Source organism: Pelecanus crispus, chromosome 15 (assembly GCF_030463565.1).
Source record: "Pelecanus crispus isolate bPelCri1 chromosome 15, bPelCri1.pri, whole genome shotgun sequence".
NCBI lineage: Eukaryota > Metazoa > Chordata > Aves > Pelecaniformes > Pelecanidae > Pelecanus > Pelecanus crispus.
The window spans coordinates 9,294,125-9,312,092 of record NC_134657.1 but is presented as its reverse complement, the minus strand read 5'-3'; the positions used below and the strand labels follow the sequence as shown (position 1 = coordinate 9,312,092).

Below are 17,968 nucleotides of genomic sequence, written 5' to 3'. Positions count from 1 at the left end.
GGAACAATGTTAATAACCTTCCGCCCAATGCTTGCTCCTACTCAGGCTCTGTACGTTTCTCATCGTCTTGTTGGGTTGCTGTGCCACACTAGCTCCTCCCTGCTATCAGATTCTTTACAGGCAGATATCCCCACTATTCTAACTCACACAAACACAGGATGTTCCTGGCCAGCCTGTCACCATTATCCAGCCTGTATGAAGGAAAAATCGGGGGAAGTTATTAACCAAACTCTGAGGCTGATGCGAAACAATGAGGGAACTAAGTTTAGCTGTGAAAGCAACCAGGATCCAGCTTTCACAAACCTGCAAGTTATTTATCTAAGGTGGGAAACATTATCAGAGGAGAACAATGCATGTGAATATAAAGGAGAGTACAATAACGAGCACAGAGCTCAGCGCCCGGCATGTGTTCACCGCGGGAGAGACGGAGGATAGCTGGCGACCGTCACACCAGAGAGGATGTCGGGCGGCGTGCGGCAGAACTCGGCGCATTATCACTATGGAGCAAGGAATCCTAAGGGCAAGGAGCAACATCGCTCCTTGGAGAGTTTAGCTATCGCTTATAAGATAAGGGGGTTTGTAAACTGGGGTCGATTCTCGTGAAGAGTCGTGGTTGCACCGGACTGGGCTGTGCCTTTCAAATACTCTGGGGTAAAGGCCTGGTACGGCTGCACCGTGGGCTGCCGGGCTGGCATTCCCGGTCTGCCAAGTGGGAAAGCTGTCCAGCAGCATTTCCCATCGCTCTGCAGTGGCTCAGACCTGAAGGAGATGCAGAGGGAGCAGATATCGTGAGTTGTCAGCAGAACAGAGGCTAGAGCAGCTGGGCAGGAAGGAGAGAAGACCAGTTCTCCGTCAAGTGACCCATCCCCTTTTGGAGCGGGCAGAACCGAGCCCTGACTCCCCGTTGCCCTGCACTTCCACGCTTTCTAGATGACGTAAGGCAACATCAGGCAGGTATAAAATGTTACTGCTTGGGTGCCAGGCAGTCCTTCTCCACTTTGCACTACTGCAAATGGCTGCACCAGGTGTTCCCAATGGAAAAATTATGTGGGCATTCTGGCGTGTGAAAGGGGGGGTTGGCAGGCCATATGAGCTGTCCAGACCTCACCCCCGTTCTTCTGCTAATGCAAAAGAAACGGCAAGGCGTAACTACCGTCACCCTCAAACCAGGTATGAAATGAAAAGCATCTGAAAGTAACCGGTGGAAAACAGTGGAGTTTCCAGTCGGGCCCTCGGATGAGGAAGGGTCTGATCCAAGTGACCTGTTCGTACCAGCTCCGTCGCAAACCTCTGGGCATTCAGACAGCACGGCGTTATAACGTCACTGCTTTACCTGGGGGTGAAAAAGCAGCGGGGAGGGTCGCAGGTACTTCTCCTTTAGGGCACCCACAGGGTCTGTCACCTTCCGCTTCTCCACCCTGCTGGACAACAACACAGAGGGTTACATACCTTACAGGGCTACAGGCAGCAAAGAAACAGCCAAACCATTTGCAGAGGTGTTTAAATTATATATATGAGCCTATTATCCTATTGACACAAATGTCTGTCTGCCCCTTCCAGTGGATACTACAAATTACAACCCACAAGTTGCCCCGCAAAAGGCACTGGAAATGATACGAAAATGGATCCCCTCCTTTGGGCAATACTTTTCTAGCCATCAGACTGATGACTAAGAAAACATTTTGATCTTTCTAAGTGAGAGCTAATGCCTCTGCTATAGTGGCTTATAAGCCTCTGCTGCTGTGACACGGCATGAAAAAAACTACGGTTACAGCAAAGGCAACGTTTAAGTGGGAGAAGCTCTAGAGCCCACAGCAGGCAGCCACTACATGGAAAAAGTTTGTCTTTGAGAGTTTGTCTTTATCTTAAGAGCTAACACTGGGCCAGACTGCAGCCCCAAGTGTGCTGAAATCATTAGGTGTTTCATATTTATTTCCTCCCTTGCAGCTGAGAGATAATTTGCATTGAGTTTCTTTGGCAAGTGTATGTGGACAGCAATTTAAAAAGTTAGGAACCGGTGGGAGATTTCTGAAGTGACTTAGGAACCCGAGTTCTTCTGACGTCACTTCGGTCCAATCGAGTATTCCACACTGATGCACCTCACTATGCAGAAATGATCCTAAAGTTAGGCTCCCATTTTTGAAAGTATTGGCTTTGCTTTCACAAAATATTCTACTCGCAGGGAAACTATGGTGTGGAATCACCAAAAAGAGAAACTGAAACGTCCTCTATGGGATAAAAGCATTATGAAAGTAACTCCAATAAAGGCAGCTGCATCTTTAAATTACTGGAACAGAGTCCATCTCAGCTAAAGCAGCAGAAATCCAATAGAAAGAGTAATTTTAACTACATTAGTCCAGCATAAGTGAGAGCAAATTATTTTGCTGCATTTCAGCTGATTGGTGCGTGGATCAAATTACCAAAGAGTTTAAAAGAAGAGTCATGCAGAGTGCTATTTAGCGAACTGTATTTAATCTGCATTTAATTTTTCTTAGGTAGAAGAAAAGAGAAGAGCTGGATTTGAAATGCAGTCAGAATTACTGTGCTTTGGAAGGTGCGTGTTTTCACGGGCATGAGTTTTCAGACAAACAACAACCTGTAAAACAATACGTAAAAAGTTTCTCCCCGACACCAGGTAAAATGGCAAACCGCAGCGAGCCGCATCCCGACTTGGGAAGCCTTGCTCTCCGTGCCGCGCCGAAATCAGCCGGGGGGGATGCCCGCCGGGCCTCGGCAGCGGGCGTCTCCAGAGACAGCCCCACCTGCACCAGAAATGTCAAAGCTCGCGGAGCGGCAGCGCTTCACACGGCTTCACCATCTCCCGGGGTCGGGTAATGAGAACGCAACAAACGTACAAACTTCCTCGTCAGAGCTGAACTCCGCAGCGACCAGAGGATTAAGCTGATCTTTTCAGCCCAGTGCCTGAGAATGTTACCTTAAGAAGGCTGAGCTAAAAACTGCACTGATTTCAGGCTGTCTGGCTGCATTAAATTATATCACCAGGAGAAAATGTCAAGGATTTAAGTGGCCTTTGGGAGAGAAATGAAGGAGCCAAATGATGTGAGAGAGTCTGATAAAGAGAAGTTTAGAAACAAAATATTTCCCTATTTTTTAGGCTGGGACTTGGAAGCTCTGCTGTTTAGCTCATTACATTAGCAGTCTGATTCGCAAACAACTCCACCGCTGACTTTCTATTTTAATATATTACTAAAACTATATGCATCCCATGGAATGCAGCAAATGATGCCCCCATCCTTCACTTCCATCTGTCTTCTGGACCTTTACGGTTTTCCCGAGGCTGCTATTTTAATCGGCAACGGCTTTTTCAACCCATGTTATTTTAACATTCCTACTGAGAATGCCCAGAGGTGGCAGGATCCTAAGCTAACTCGAAGCTTTTGCCTTTCTATCCCATTTATTTATTTTTTTCCAGAAGTACTTTTTACAAAAATAAATGCCGGACTATTTCCATCATTACTTATTTTTCCAGGAGGAGATGACCACGGCGGGCCCCAGACAGAACACATTACACGTCCCGGGTCGTGATGTAGCCGTTTCCACTGCAGATGCTAAGCGTGTAAGCAAGCAACACGGCACCGACCCCGAGAGTGCTGGCAAAGCGAGAGGCGCTTTCTTAATAGCAAGCAACGAGGGCTCACTAATCCTCATCTCAGCTGACAGTTCTTTGGCCTGGCCAGACATTGACATCATTTTTTCCCACAGTTATCAACCGTACAATAGCGGCAAGGCAGTGACATAGGTGCTGTTCTCCTGGCCCGCTCCTCCGGCCGGCAGCGAAGGCCACGCCACCCGTCGTTGTTCGCAGTCCTTTGAACGCTCAAGCGAACCATCCCAGTGCTGACATAATCGCTCTGCGGTGACTCTGAGTCTTTCCAGCGCTAAGAAAACACCAGCTTCTGCAGCACATCCATTAACCTTCCAGCAGGCTGGACTACAGCTAGGCTCGCTACGCAACCCCGCAGCACGCCGTTCACATTTAGCTCGAGTAACGCAAGGGCAAAGCGGGCGCTCCCAGGAACCGCCTGTTCAACTGGACACCGAATCCAGCAGCCCTCTGGGCCAAACCCACGTACCGAAATGGATGTTATGAAGCATCCTGTCCTAAGGGAGAATTAATTGCCACGTTCATGTCCAAATCAAACTCGTTCGGGATGACTCTTTTCACCAGACTTGGCTAATAACAAGCAAACGGTATTTGCTACGTGACAAATACATCTCATCCGTAGCAGGAAGATAACAAAGGCAGCGCCAGCGCCCAGGCGGGCAATACGCAGACCTCCTGGTACCCTCACCTTAAAGCTTCAACTACTGTCCCTTTAGAAACAGGTTTTATAAAAAGCTCTAAAATGACAAAAGACTCAAGTCTTCCCCATACCTCTTCTTCTGAATTCACTCCTTCTGGAAGCTTAACTGGCAGACTTCATCCCGTCTGCTTTACACGTGCCTTCCATGTTCAGCTTATTCTAGGCATGACACAGCAGGTCGGGCTTTCCTCAACACCCGTCCATTTCCAGGGAAACTAGAAACCCCTTGCTATCTTCTAAGAAAAGTAAGTCTGCAAGAAATGTATCTGCGATAGATCCGGATACCACCACGCTATCGCGTATTTACACAGCACTCGCTACTCCAGACTTAAAAACGTTTCGAACAGCTGGGTCCGCCACAGCAGTTCCTATGAACCGAGAAACTCTAAGAAAAGGAATGAGAAAGAAAAAGGGGGGTGGGGAGGAAGAAAGGTGAAGTGGCTCACAAAAGGCCATCGAGTAAGTCAGTGGGAGAGCTGCATTTCCAGGCTCCCAGGGCTCCTGACTCATTCCCAAGCCATGAGAGCCCAGGCTCCGAGGCATCTGAACTCTGCATTCTTATCGAATCAAACCTCTGGAATTTCCCCAGCAGAAGTGCCATCTTAGCGTTGGCTCGTGGGAGAGTCCTTAAATAGGTCAATTTTCTTCTTTATCAAAATAAGGACGTGTTCTTTACACACATTGATTACGAGCACTCCTTTCAATTGTTCAGCCCTTTCGATTCAGAAAATTCAACGTGCTGTGACAAAGGAGAGAGAAGTACAATCAACTGCAGCAGACTTTCACTGCTCTTTCTAAACAACCTACATCCCGATCTGCCTCAGGTTGCGACGTCAGCTAGAAAATGAGCTCGTTAGAGGAAAGGCTTAAGGCAGGGTATGTTAATACCTGTATATGGGGTCCATGAAAAAGGGTGATGGCTTAGCGTAATGCAGGGATGGCTGCTGAGGCAGTTGAGACTGGGAAATCTTGGGTAAGACTTCACTTGCCATTAGCTTCCTTTCCCCATAAATGTGGTTTTTCCGTGGCTCTCTTCCTCCGTTCTGACTGGCTCGGATGCGGTTGCCAATGCTCAGATCCAGGGGCTGTTCCTCCCCTGAGGACGGGGCCGGCAGGACCTTAGGTGGCGGCAAGATTGGCTTAATCTCTTTTGGCTTTGTGGTGAGATCGAAGGGCGACTCTGAGCTGGTGCTGCCTACTTTGTGGAGGTCCCTGGGTGACTTTGGTTCTGCCTTGACCAGCAAGTTGTGATTGAGGGTCCGCTCCGTGAAGGGATAGAGTGAATGGGGGAAATTGGGGAGGAACTGGAAAGGGAACATGGAATGATACGGGAGCGAACCCATCTTTTTCTCCTGCATCCCCATAAAGCCAGGCCCAAAATATTTCTCTGCGATGGAGGCGATAGCTTTAATAGAGTCATTGGCTGCTCCTGTGGTCGGTAGCAGGTGCTCCTCGGGGGGAGGAAAGAAGGAATGCTGAGAATAGAAGAGAGGGATCTCACTCGTATTGTTGGTGGAACTTGCAGACACAGAGCTGCTGACAAAATCTGGCTTGCTCTCAATTGGTTTGCTCTTATCTTTTATTTTGTCCCTGTCGCTCTCTGCGTCACTGTCCAGGTCAGAACCAGTGCCCGTAGTGGTGTCCAGATCTGTGCCTGTGGTTGTATTGACATCCTCAAAGTCACTGCCGTCGGACATGTCACTGTTCCTGGCTTTTAGCTTCTCCAGGTAGGAGTTTTCCAGGCTGCTTTCACATTTCTCCTCTCCTGAAGTGGCCTGGTTGCTGTTGCTCACTGCAGAGATCAGAGGAAGTGCTGGGTTCCCAAGGGGGCTTGGAAGCTTTGCATCTTGCGTGTGGTTGAGGGGACTTTTGAGCAGTTGTGTGGGTGGTAACAAGGGGGGCCGGGGGTACAGAGACGGTGGGAAAATCCCTGGGAATCCCGGAGTGAGGGCAGGAAACGCTGGGGGGGCAGGTGAGAATGGAAGACCCCCCGGGTGCGGGCGGGATGGAAAATAATCGTTAAATCCCAGGCTGGCATGATTGAGGTTGGGAGAGGGCTTGGATTTGTCCATCATGGAAGTGGGCGTTAGGGGCAGGCCGGGGGCAAAAATCCCCCCCGGGTTGTAATGGTTCTTGCCCTCGCAGAAGCGCCGGTGTTTGTTGAGGGAGGAGGTAGTGCTGAACATCTGGCCGCAGTCCTTGCATTTGATCTGGGTGCGACAGTCCGCGTGCATCCGCTTGTGACGGCAGAGGTTGGAGAACTGCGTGTAGGATTTGTGACAGACCTCACCTAAAGCATCAACAGAAACCAACAACAAAAGCAATATGAAATTACCAGGAACTGGCAGGGAATCCACGAGGAGCTTCCTCAGCGTCCCCCAGCCCTTCCACCCTGCCCCTGAACTCCCCCTTCCCTAAAGACAGAAGGAAAGAGGTGAAAAGCAGGCCATAGCTACATGCTGCACCGGGCCTCTAGACGCCCGGCTCCGCATCTCCCCCGCTAAGGCTCCCCTCCGTAACTTCAGCACGCTGCGTAGTTTCTTTGTGCTTCAGCTCTCCCTGTGTAAAATCGAGCCACGGAGTCTGTCTGGTCTCTCGGGCTCGCAAGCGTGTGGGAAAAGCTACCTCCCTCTTTAAATGTTTGCACGGGACTCAGCCCCACCGGGCCGTCATCTCGGCCACACTTGGGAAAGGAAGAGGCAGCCCGGGGAGTCCTGGCCGAGGACGCTGGAAGAGGCGCGAGGGGGAGCAGGCTGGAAGACCCCCGGAGCAGCTGGCAGAAAGCAACGCTGCCAGCGTCTGAACCCCAGCCATCGCCCGGCTGGCACGGGCCAGCGCACGGAGGCTGCCATCCCAGAAATAACGCCACATCTCCCTTTCAACAAACCTCCCTCCCAGGGAATCGCTCAACCAGCCACACTCTGCAGAAATCTGAGGGCGTGTGCTGCTCCCGCTCAACCATTTTTTCAGAATTTTCTATAAAGACAAGGATGCATTTTAATGATAATAGCTATTTATGATAGCTAGCCTGCTCTGCCTGTAGCCCTGGCACGGCAGGAAGCACTGAAGGCCGAAGGGAGAAGAACTTTGCTTCATTTAATCAAACCTACCCTTTCTTTCATGCCATTAATAGTAAGTAACCACTCCATAGGGATGTTCTATAAATACTTTGCCAGCCAGGCCTCAGGTCAGCTAGAAGCGGGGTGAAATCTTGTATTCGTTAAATTAGTAAGACACCCAGGCAATGCTCAGTGAACGCTACATCAGCGTTTTCTTTAACGACCTGTAAATACCGAGCTTTCAAAACGTGAATTTTTATGACCCCTTTCACCTACAGACTCTGGTGGTGTGGAAGGAACAGGGCAAAGTAAGAAAAAAAATCCCACCCAAACTTTTCTATGCCTCAAAACACTCTAACTTTTTATTATCGGATGCCTCTTTCAACACAGGAATAAATTCTACTTCTTAGTGAATTAACACACTTCTTTCACAGGAGAACTGCTGTTATCACCATTTTGTAAACATGGAAACTGAGACAAAGAGAGGGAAAGCATATTGTTCGGAGTTGGGCAGGCAAGGACCCGAAGCCAAATTCTTCTGACAACCCGGCCTGCAACTCAGTGACAAAGTGGTCCTCCCTCCCTCCCTCTCTCCCTCACAACTTTTACCGACAGGTACACGTGAGCGTGACTTTCCCTATATTTTTTTCTGACTCTTTAGGATTTACATCAGTGTTTGAATATCAAATGACTGTCAGGAGAGTATTTCACTGGCAGCTCCGAAAACATAAGGGGAAGTCCCTTCTATTGAAATTCAAAGCAAAGGTTACTAAAAAGTAACAAATTTGACATTTCAGTTCAAATGAGCATCCCGAAGTTCAGTGGATTGTCACCGAAGGGTCTGCTCTGTCTGGTTTCTGACTGCGCTAGAAATTTAGGGAGAACCGTCTCCCCTCAGGGTATTTCATCGTTTCTGCTTTGGGCTTCCATACAGCGCGGAGCTGCAAAGGACACGCAAACAGAAGGGGAACTAGAAAGTCATCAGAAGAGTTTCAGTATTTGAGTAGCAGCTTTTCCAGATTCGTACGCTAAAGCTATCCCTAGTTTTTGGCAATCACACCTTAAAAACTCGTGTCAGTTCTGAACTACTGTTATTGTATATACAGACTTCTGTGGCTGTTGCATGTATTATTTTAGCTACCTTAACTTTCAAAGAAGGGGTTTTTTTTAGGTTTTTTACTTAATTTTAAAATGTTTTCTTAAAAAATACCTCAAGGAAACACTTCTCAATTTCTTTTCCGTAAAGCTAACGCTCTGTTAGATACAACAGTCTCTGTTTCTATAGAGATTTAAGCAGGAGGGTATGTCAGTGTGCACATAACGCACGAGCCCCACGGACCAGCTCTGCCTTTCTGGACTGTTCCGCGCTTCACTGTCGCAAGAGATGCGCCTGCCGCTAGACAGCCTCGGGGGATGCGACGTGCCGGCCGCCCTCGCAGGCTGTCAGGCTGAAGTGCACACAGCCGGCTCGCTGCCGCCTGTCTCGGGCTGGATGCTGCTTCAACTGCTTGACCCTTGCTCCTCGAACGGGTCGGGGCTTCTCTTGTCCTGCCCGGCTACGCAAAGCCAGCACCTTCAGGGGTGTGGGAACGACTGCGTGTGTCCAAAACAGGTAGGTGCAAATACTCCCACCTGTAAGGAGACCGTGAGCTCCCTCTCAAACTACTACTAATACTTGGAGAAATGTCACGTTTGGGTGGACTTCTTTAAAAGATGTTTGTATATTTTTCTTTCCAGAACAAAATTACCCCTCTCTAATTTTAACCTCCTCCCTTGCCGTGTGCCAAGGGTTGCTTTGCTCTGGTTTAGAAGATACACACAAGTTTATAATACGGCTAATCTGCTTACGCAGATCCTATCGCAAGCGAGTGCACTTGCTGTCAGCTTTCACTGCCTCAAGACTGTGTTTGTGGCGTTGGTGTTATTTTTGTTGTATGCACTCGCAGTTTTACAAAAAAGGAGTTATACTGTTCCCATGTGGCAAAACTTTACGAGAAGACTAAGGAAAACAAAAGCACAGTCTTCCAAGGGAATCGGGTTCTTTTTTTACATTTTCCACCCCAGAAAGAGTTGCTGGGTATAGATGATGCTGCACAAAATTCCCTAAAGAAAAGCGCTATAGGTATGAGAGCTCACCTCATCCTTCTAAACCAGGAAAACCGGAAACTTTTTGTTTAAGCCTCCAGTCATACAACGATCTAGTAACTCTGCATCTAACGCCCTCTCTTGCTGCTCTGCGTTCTGCAGTCACAAAGTGACAGTGTGGTGGGGTTTGTTAACGCCAGGTATAGCACCATAACGAACAAACAAGCAAACGCTCCCCGGACCCCTTCCTTCCCCTGCACAGGCAAGCTGCCCGGCGAATCCTGCCTCATGGCTCCCCTAAGCCGCTAATGCATTCCATATTCACGCTCGCGACTCCACCCGGCACATCCGAACTAGGCAGGATCGGTCTGAAATTGTTTTACACGCTGATTTAGACTGACAACTCCCTAATTCTTATGAGGTGAGAGTGAGGAGATTATGAGAAGAAATCATTCATCTCGCTGCGGCAATGCTATGAGATTCGAATTATCTCTTTCATGTGCCCGTCATCAAATGAAAGATTGCATCAAAATGAGCAATAAGAGTATTTCTTCTTCCTCCACCGACACCCATCTGATTATCTCAGAACGCATTAATGAAACGAGTCTCCCAGGATACTCCTGCATACTGTTCCCATTATACCAACAGGGAAAAAAAGGCAGCAGTGGGTTCAGTGGCTTCCCTACCGTAACATCAAAGCCTGGAATCAAACACAGATCCCCTTCTGTGCCTGAACTACGCTTTCTGAAGAGTGTCAGGAAGTAGTCCCTAAAGTTTCTATAGCTTTGTTGTGACACAATCCGCTTTTCTGCAGAGTTATCAAAATCCAATAGGTGCCGTGTCAATTAAAAAAATATACAACCCTGCGAATGACAAGAGATGAGATGAATGGCTCTCAAGGGAAAATGCCCTTTTGGAAATATTCCACTAAAGAGAGCACTAAGGACACAGTTAATCTGCTATTCATTTGGCGTCCAAGCACTATCTAGATGAAACATGCAGTATATAAAGAAGGAGAAACTCTTTTTAAAAAAGACCTTCTTCTCATCTCTGTGACTATGCCAAATTCTTTGCAACGGCTACGGGATTTGAGGCACCCCTGAAAAACATTTCGATCAGGCCGTGTCAGCTATTTATTTACGTCGCCAACATGAACGTTCGAAAATTATTAAGGAAAAAAAGAAGAGAGAAAGAAAAGATATGAGAAAATGGCATCGCTAGGACTGCTGAGAGCCTCAGCTTTTAACTTGTCAAGAAAGTCAAAAACTGCCATGAATGTTTACTGAAAAAACAGGGAGCATGCAAAAAAAAAAAAAAAAAAAAAAAAATCGCTGCGGAATTTCATCTTGTGCTCTGACCTATAAAATTACAGCGGCTGCTCGCAGAGGGACAGCTAGTACTGGGGGGCCCCCGCAGGATACGTGCAATTATAGCAAAAGCCAGAGCTCTGTGATGGCCGTGACAACTTACATATGAAAGGTTTGACAGTACTGTGAATGTGCTTGTGTTGTTTGAGGCCAGACGAGGTGGCAAAGGTTTTGCCGCAGTCCGGGCAGGCATGGGCCCGCGCGCCAACGTGCTGGGAACGGATGTGCCGCTGGAGGTTGCTGGGGTCGGTGAACACCTGAAAGAGAAAACGCCTTGAGGGAGGGGAAACAAAGCAGGAGGGAGAATAGCGTACACGTGACAAGCTTGACTATTTTTTCCATTTTTTGTCACCACCGCTCCTGGCATTAGGAGCGCAGGATATCCACCGCCCGCTGCAAACAGATGATGAACCGAGCAGGGCTGAGCCGTGTCCTGCCAGGCTGCTGGCACGCTCTCCGAAGCGCGCGGTGCTCAAGAGTTCAGCAGCGGTTTGCTGCCCCGCACAACGCTCACGCGCCGCCCCGGCAGACGCTCCAATCCCCAGGAAAAGGCCGAAGGCAGGGTGCACGGGGCTGAGCTCCACGTCCAAGCTGACGTGCCGGGGCCAGCTGAGCGTGCTGCTCTCCTCACGTCACCACGCTCCGGGCCGCCGAACCGCGCCGGCACGGGTCACCCGTCCTCCGGACCCCTTCCCCCAGGCCCCGGTGCCCTCTCCCAGGCAAAGCTGCCCACGGTCACCAGGTCCTGCACCGTACCTTAACGCAGTTTTCACATTCAAACCGTTTCCCGCTGTCATGAGACATTTGGTGACGAATCAGGTTGGATTTCCAGTTGAAAGCCTTGGGACACTGGTCGCACTTGTACTCCCGCTCCTCGGTGTGGATTACCATGTGCTGCTCCAGGCTGGGAAAGAGAGACAGGCTGACCTCGCATGGCAGGCGGCGGCCCAGAGCCCGGGCCGGCGGCGAACGGAGCCCAGCTCCCAGCGCCCGCCTGAGCCAGGCACTTTCTGTCAAGGCATATACTGTTACGGAACTCCTGCCCCGTATCAGGGAGGCTGGAAACGGAGAGAGGTGATTTGAGATGGCGACAGAGAAACAGGCCGCGAGCCCGGGGGGTTTCCAGGACTAACTGCTGCCGCAGAGCGCGACTGCAAAAGCCCTCGTGAAAAGGGGGCGAGCAGCACGTCGGCCACGAGAGGTGCAGCGACACGCAAATACCGTTTCTTTTTTGGCATTTATTTCACAGATGGAAGCTGCCCTATTCTGCCTCAAAATGTCGCTGCGCTTTACGGTACTTCTTATTAAATACCTGAGTCCATTTACAAGGAGGAAAAGGAAGGTGAAACCAGACCTGACCCTGCAGGTTCCTGAAGGGAAAAATGAGCACTTTGTGACCAAGACTTCTATGGCATCCCCACAGGGAAAGACAAGATATTAGCTGTTGCTGCCGAGACTATCACGTTGCCGTTTTCACGGGCACAAAGCCCACAGCTTCCCAGAACGCAGCAACTTCACATTGGAAAGAAACACGATAAGGTGCAAACACATTTCACTTCTAAATGTCAGACATCTTTTATTACTTAACTCGGCAATTTCAGCTCCTGCCAACTGGCAGCTTCCCCCGAACCAGGAGGATGATGGCAAACCGAAGTGGCTGCTGGAACGGGGCCACGGCCGGGATGGCTTTCCAGAGGAACGCCCAGGGTGCTCTGGTTCCCCTGTGCCAAAGCGCTGTCCCCATGCAGCAGCGCTCCGCTGGGCCACTGAACCGGCTGCGAGAGCCCAGGGACGGCACCGTCGGTGGCAGCGGGGCAGGTACGGCACCTGGGAAACCGTCCTGGTGAGGAGCCAGTGCTGGCAAGCAGGCTGGGAATCCTGCAGCCCCCAGACCAGTCCTCAGAAACAAAGGGAGAACCGGTGTCCTTTGCTGCCTTGGGTGTAATTTAACGGGAGTGACAAACGCTGCTCCTTACTGTGAGTTCCGATGAAGGACAAACTTATGTGAAATCTACCGCTGCCTGAAATCCCCTACAGATCGATATTAAACCATTCCTATGGAACTTTAAAGCACGGCTATATTTTTTATAGGAACATTAAAACTAAACACGACTAGAAAATCCTGCCAGTCTTCATTAAATGCTATGGGACAACTTCACCGCCGGTAACTCCTGGTCATTTCCGCAGAGCCTGAGGGATTTAGAAACCTGGGATGAGACTCAGCCTTGACATCGCCCTTGGGACCACGCTGCTCTTGCTCTCTTCAGATGCCCACGGGGACCTGCAGCCCCGGTGGGACCATATGCCGACAGGCACCCCGGCACCGGCAGGCACCTGCCTGCTCAGCAGTGCAGCAGAACGGACCTGACACTGGGCTCCTTTGAAATTCCCCCTGCGAAGGCTAACTGCACCGATAGCTGACCTGCACTGAAGTCTTTGTGCCCTGAGGGCATTTGCTGGCACCGGATCGAGGGCGACCGCGTAGAAGGTGGCTTCATCGCCAGTGGGCTCGGTGGGACTGCAACCTGCCTGGCAACTCGACATCGAATCTAAGCGGCCCCCAGCCTGCCACTCCCTTGAAAAGCCTCCTCCTCCTTCAAGTCAGAAAGTTAATATTCACGAACATGCCCCTTATAAACTGCCAATCCACTCATTTTAAAGAAGCGATATTCATTTTGCTAAAGAAATGGTGTTCTTAACACTACAAAATTTTTTACACATACAAAGAAATATATACCTTTCACGTACATATACAAAAATACATTCGTGTTAACTGTGATTTATGAGTTTATTTAGAGCAAATATGGACAAACTAATATGCTGTTTAGAGGCAAGTACCTACTGGGATTAGCAAAACATTTATTTATTTAGTCAGCTGCTAAACGCTCAATTTCAGTTCCCCAGTGGCACTCTTGATTTGATCTGTATTAACTTCTGAAAAATTATAAGAACATCTAGGTACGCTGACTGGATATATTCTGTGTTTTAGTGGCTTTCTCAGAACATAAAATGCAGCAGATTGATGGGGGAGGGATAGATGTGGACATTCTCTCCCAGCTCCACTAAATCCGTCAGCGTGCGGTACGCTGAATGGTGATGTTGCTGACTCTGTCTTTCCCTGTCGAAAAAAATGACTTTGTATTCTTTGCCTAAAAAAACCCCCAACCCGAATATTTGGAACCAATGGTCTAAAAGGCAATGCAGCCGCTGAGCCCAGGAGCCCCTATCACAACTCCACTTTCCGAGCATACAGGTCCGTGGCTAGTGACTTGGAGTATCTCCATCTGAGCTCAGCTGGAAATACCTTGAAAAGGCCTCTCCGCCACCGAGGGATGCTCAAAAATTGGAAGTCCCTGCTAGCGCACACGTGGACTTTTGCCTCAAGCTCAAGATATGTGAGCGCACTGACGACCGGTAAGTGCTCTGCCACATTTCCTTCTTAATTACAAGGTTTGTAAAGTAATGGTTAGGAGTGATGATTTCCAAGAATCTCCTCTACAGGAGAAGCTCCTGAAAGTACATCAGGACAGGGCTTGTAAAATTGGTGTTCTGTCCTTGGCCCTTCCAAAGGTTTTCCATCTGACTTTGAACGAGTCATTTACCTCCCCATGCTTAAAAGCAGGGCTTGCGCCGGGAGCCCTCGTCTGGGCTGGCAGCAATGCTCGCCGTGGAGACGTGCCCCACGGGCAAGTCAAGGTCTGTCTTACCCGCTTCTCCCAAGAAATCGAGGGCAACTGGGACCTCAACTTGGCCACATCTGAATACCCAGAATTAGCTTCACCATCCGACTCCAGACGTCTTACCCACAGGGATAAGTAATCACTAAAGGGAAGAAGGGACTTAAGATCTTTCTGCTTCTCTTAAGAGGAGATCCCCTGCAAAATGGACACAGTGCCGCTCCAGGCCCCCAAGGGGAGCCCGGACACACACAGCCCTTACAAAGAGGAGACACAGGCATTTCAAAAGGGAATTTCCTAAATTAACATAAGAACTACAGAGTGCTGGAAGCTAAAGAGGAGAAGGTTTCTAACACTGCTAGAGAGATAAAAGAACTGGAATTTCTACTAAGAATCGTCAATACCTAAAACATTTAAAGGAAGTTCTCCTTTTCTTGTCAGGCGAAAAAATTAAGAGAATTGCAGCCTCCTAGTACCTAACCAAAGTAGCCAAGGTAGAAGCACAAGGTGAGGAATAAAGACATCAAACTGTGCTAACAGAGCCACTGTACAGGTATCAGTGGGAGACGGGATCTATTACCAACTTTTAAAACGCCCACAACACAGCCAAGAGCCAAGCTCTTTTCAACACAGATAAGCTAGTGGAATGTTCTTTATGTTTCACCTTTCTCTACAGTTTTTAAAACAGATTTTTTTCTTCACTTAGCTAGATAAAAGATCTGAAAGTAACAACACAATTATGTTCAAAATGACTAATGCTGGGGAAGGTATTTTTAAATTTTTAAGTGAAATAAAACAGGCCTTACGTCTTTTGCTCCGCTAATATAGTACATGACAGAGGATTGCCAGTCCTCATAATTTTATAACAAATCCTGCTGTGCGTGGTGTTTGTTCATCTCAGAAGTCAGCTGAAATGAGTATGTGAGAACTTCAGCCTCCGGTAAACAGATAACACCCTAGTCCTTACGCTGTGGAGAAAGCCTTGAAAATACAGCCCAGAACTTAAAGGCTCAGGATGCAGATAAACACAATCCTAAAATGATTTCAGAAACCCCTCAGCTTTTTATAACTGGCTCCTAATATTTAACCCTTTGAGTCTCACATTGCAAATGAATCACAAAGCTCAAAGATCTCCGCTTTAAAGCTGCACTTGATTACTGTCACATTATGTTTGAAAGATGGCATTTTTCAGTTAAAACTTATTGGGGCAAAGAATTTTTCCTTTTTAAAAAAAGTTTAATTCTTGTTCAGAGTTGCCTTATAATAATAACTGAATAATTACTGCAAATAAAAATGAGAGGGAGAACTTCTTATCTTCTTTTTTTCCTTTTTGCATTTCTATTGCAAAAATGGCTTGGTGAACACAATTTTTCACAATGTTTTCTTTGTAAAAAAAAATTTAAACAAAAAATTTGATCAGAATAGAATTGTTTTAATGGTTTCTGCAAGATCAAATAGGAGCTCATGACCATGTTAAGAGTTCTTAGTATAACAACGCCTCTTTATATCCACTGATCTCAAATGACCAAGAATTACATGTAAAAAAAGTCCTCCTGCGAATAGCAGCAGAACGTAACGCCACTGTTTTCCCTCAGAACCAGATCACATGGGAGCAGTTGCTGCACAGAGCCTAACCAGGTCTACCAGCCTGTCTCTCACAGCCCTGGAAAAGTCACGGGGAATTCAGAAAGCAACCACTGAAACTCCAGATTGCCAGTGACCTGCAGGTGCTCCTGCCAACAGGTAACGAAAAGCACCACAGCCTGTGAAATCAAGGTGAAATTAAATGCTGTCCAACAGCTAATGACATTGAAGGAGCCTAAAAATGACTTTCCTGAGCCCTATGGAGAAAGGAAAGGCACAGTCCCGCCACCGCCCTGAGCTGCCCAGCTCCCAGCTCGGTCCCACACTTCCCATGCCCAGACAGGAGTGCGCAGGAGTAGCGGAGAGGGGGAGGCCAGGGGAGGGTCTGGCAATTTGCCGGTACCTGTATTTGTTGGGGAACATCCTCTCGCAGTCTTTGCACTCGTAGACCTGTCCATCCCCAAGACCTTCCTGCTTGATCTCGTCATTCAGGGTCTCGTACAGGGAGCTGACGGCGTTGCAGGCGTACTTCTTGTGTCGCCGCAGGTCGAGCTTTGACTGAAAAAGTTCATCGCAGTCCTCGCAGCGAAACGTGTGCTCTTCTACAACAGACAGAGAAGATGACTCTGACTTGTGGATCGGGACGCTCAAACAAGTCTGATTATTTTACCCAACACTGGGCTTGTAAAGAAAATGTAATATTCTGTGCGGATCTATCAAACTAACAAAGAGGAAATTTGCAAGTGACAGGAGAGAGAAACCAAGGTAGGCTGTGCCAGCAGATTGCTTTCACTTTAAGCATTAAGAGAAAAAAAAAAACAAATCACACAACCAGGAGAGATCTTGTTTTCTTTGTGTCCTGGCCTCTGCTGAGAGTACCAGAACTAGCAGACACACAAAATACTGGGGCTGTTCTGTCTGGAGTATTTCGTTCGTTTGCAGTGAGGTTTTCTGACAATACGAATGAGCTCTTCCTCAAAAGGGGCTGCCAGGGGAAAAAAGGAACAAACTGTACTCGTGACGACAGACAGTGGGCCAAGCAAATCGCCACAGCACAAACCTGGAGAAGCTCCTTTCTAAGAAAATGTCTTTCTAATGTCATCCTCTGAACTCGTCCCGCACAACTGCAGAAGCACAGTGCGCCATCAAACCCGAGGAGTTCGAAACCAGAGTACCATAGAAGAAAGAAAAGGGAGCCAAATTCTTTGTTGTTGTGCTGTTTTGTTTTGGTTTTTAAAAAAAAAAAAATTCTAATGCACATAATAAATTATTGTAGTCAAGGTCAAACAAATTAAAAAGAGGGCAGCTATTATTAAGTTTACAAGGCAGCATCCTGACCACAGTGCCAAGCCAAACAATCAGCTCAGAGCTGTAAATTTTCCAGGAGAACGACCTCTGCAAGGGAGTCAGGATAGCTCCGGGTTTCTGCACCCAGCAGCCAGCTCGAAACAGCAGCTTTCCAGCCACTGCTTAGCCCCCGGTGCCACAGTTCCCTGTCCTCCTCTACCCTCTTCCTCTGGACTCTGCGGCTCTGTTTCATATTAAGTTTTATCCTCTTTTTCTGATAACTTTACGTTCAAAAGGAAAGCTTGTGGTAAAATGCATTAGCTCAGAGGGAAGAGTGGAAATATTCTCTCCAAGAGATGCAGCCAAAAGCCAATGTTGTGATGGAGCCGATCCATCCCGGAGCACCGCTGCTCTGTGGGAAAGGGGACGACGGGGTAAGGCGTGGGCAGCGCTCGCGTCTTCGCCGCCGCTTCTCTGCCCGGAGACGTTTTCAAAATCTGCAACCTTTCGGCAAACCCTTGGTTTAAAGCACCCCACGTACTCGTCGGCCCAAAGTTTTGCACAATTACAACCACTGAGGCTGT

The 17,968-nt window shown here is 48.3% G+C and overlaps 1 protein-coding gene across 1 annotated transcript in view; it reads right to left on the bottom strand.

Moving 5' to 3' along the window:
* The window catches only part of PRDM16 (PR/SET domain 16), a 218,926-nt gene that overhangs the window by 17,267 nt on the left and 183,691 nt on the right, over positions 1-17,968 (bottom strand). The window contains exons 5-9 of the mRNA XM_075721479.1: positions 16,501-16,699; positions 11,593-11,740; positions 10,940-11,093; positions 5,214-6,615; positions 1,334-1,421 (exon numbers count right to left, since the gene is read on the bottom strand). Coding sequence (XP_075577594.1) covers positions 1,334-1,421; positions 5,214-6,615; positions 10,940-11,093; positions 11,593-11,740; positions 16,501-16,699 — 1,991 coding nt within the window. The remainder of the gene's footprint in view (positions 1-1,333; positions 1,422-5,213; positions 6,616-10,939; positions 11,094-11,592; positions 11,741-16,500; positions 16,700-17,968) is intronic.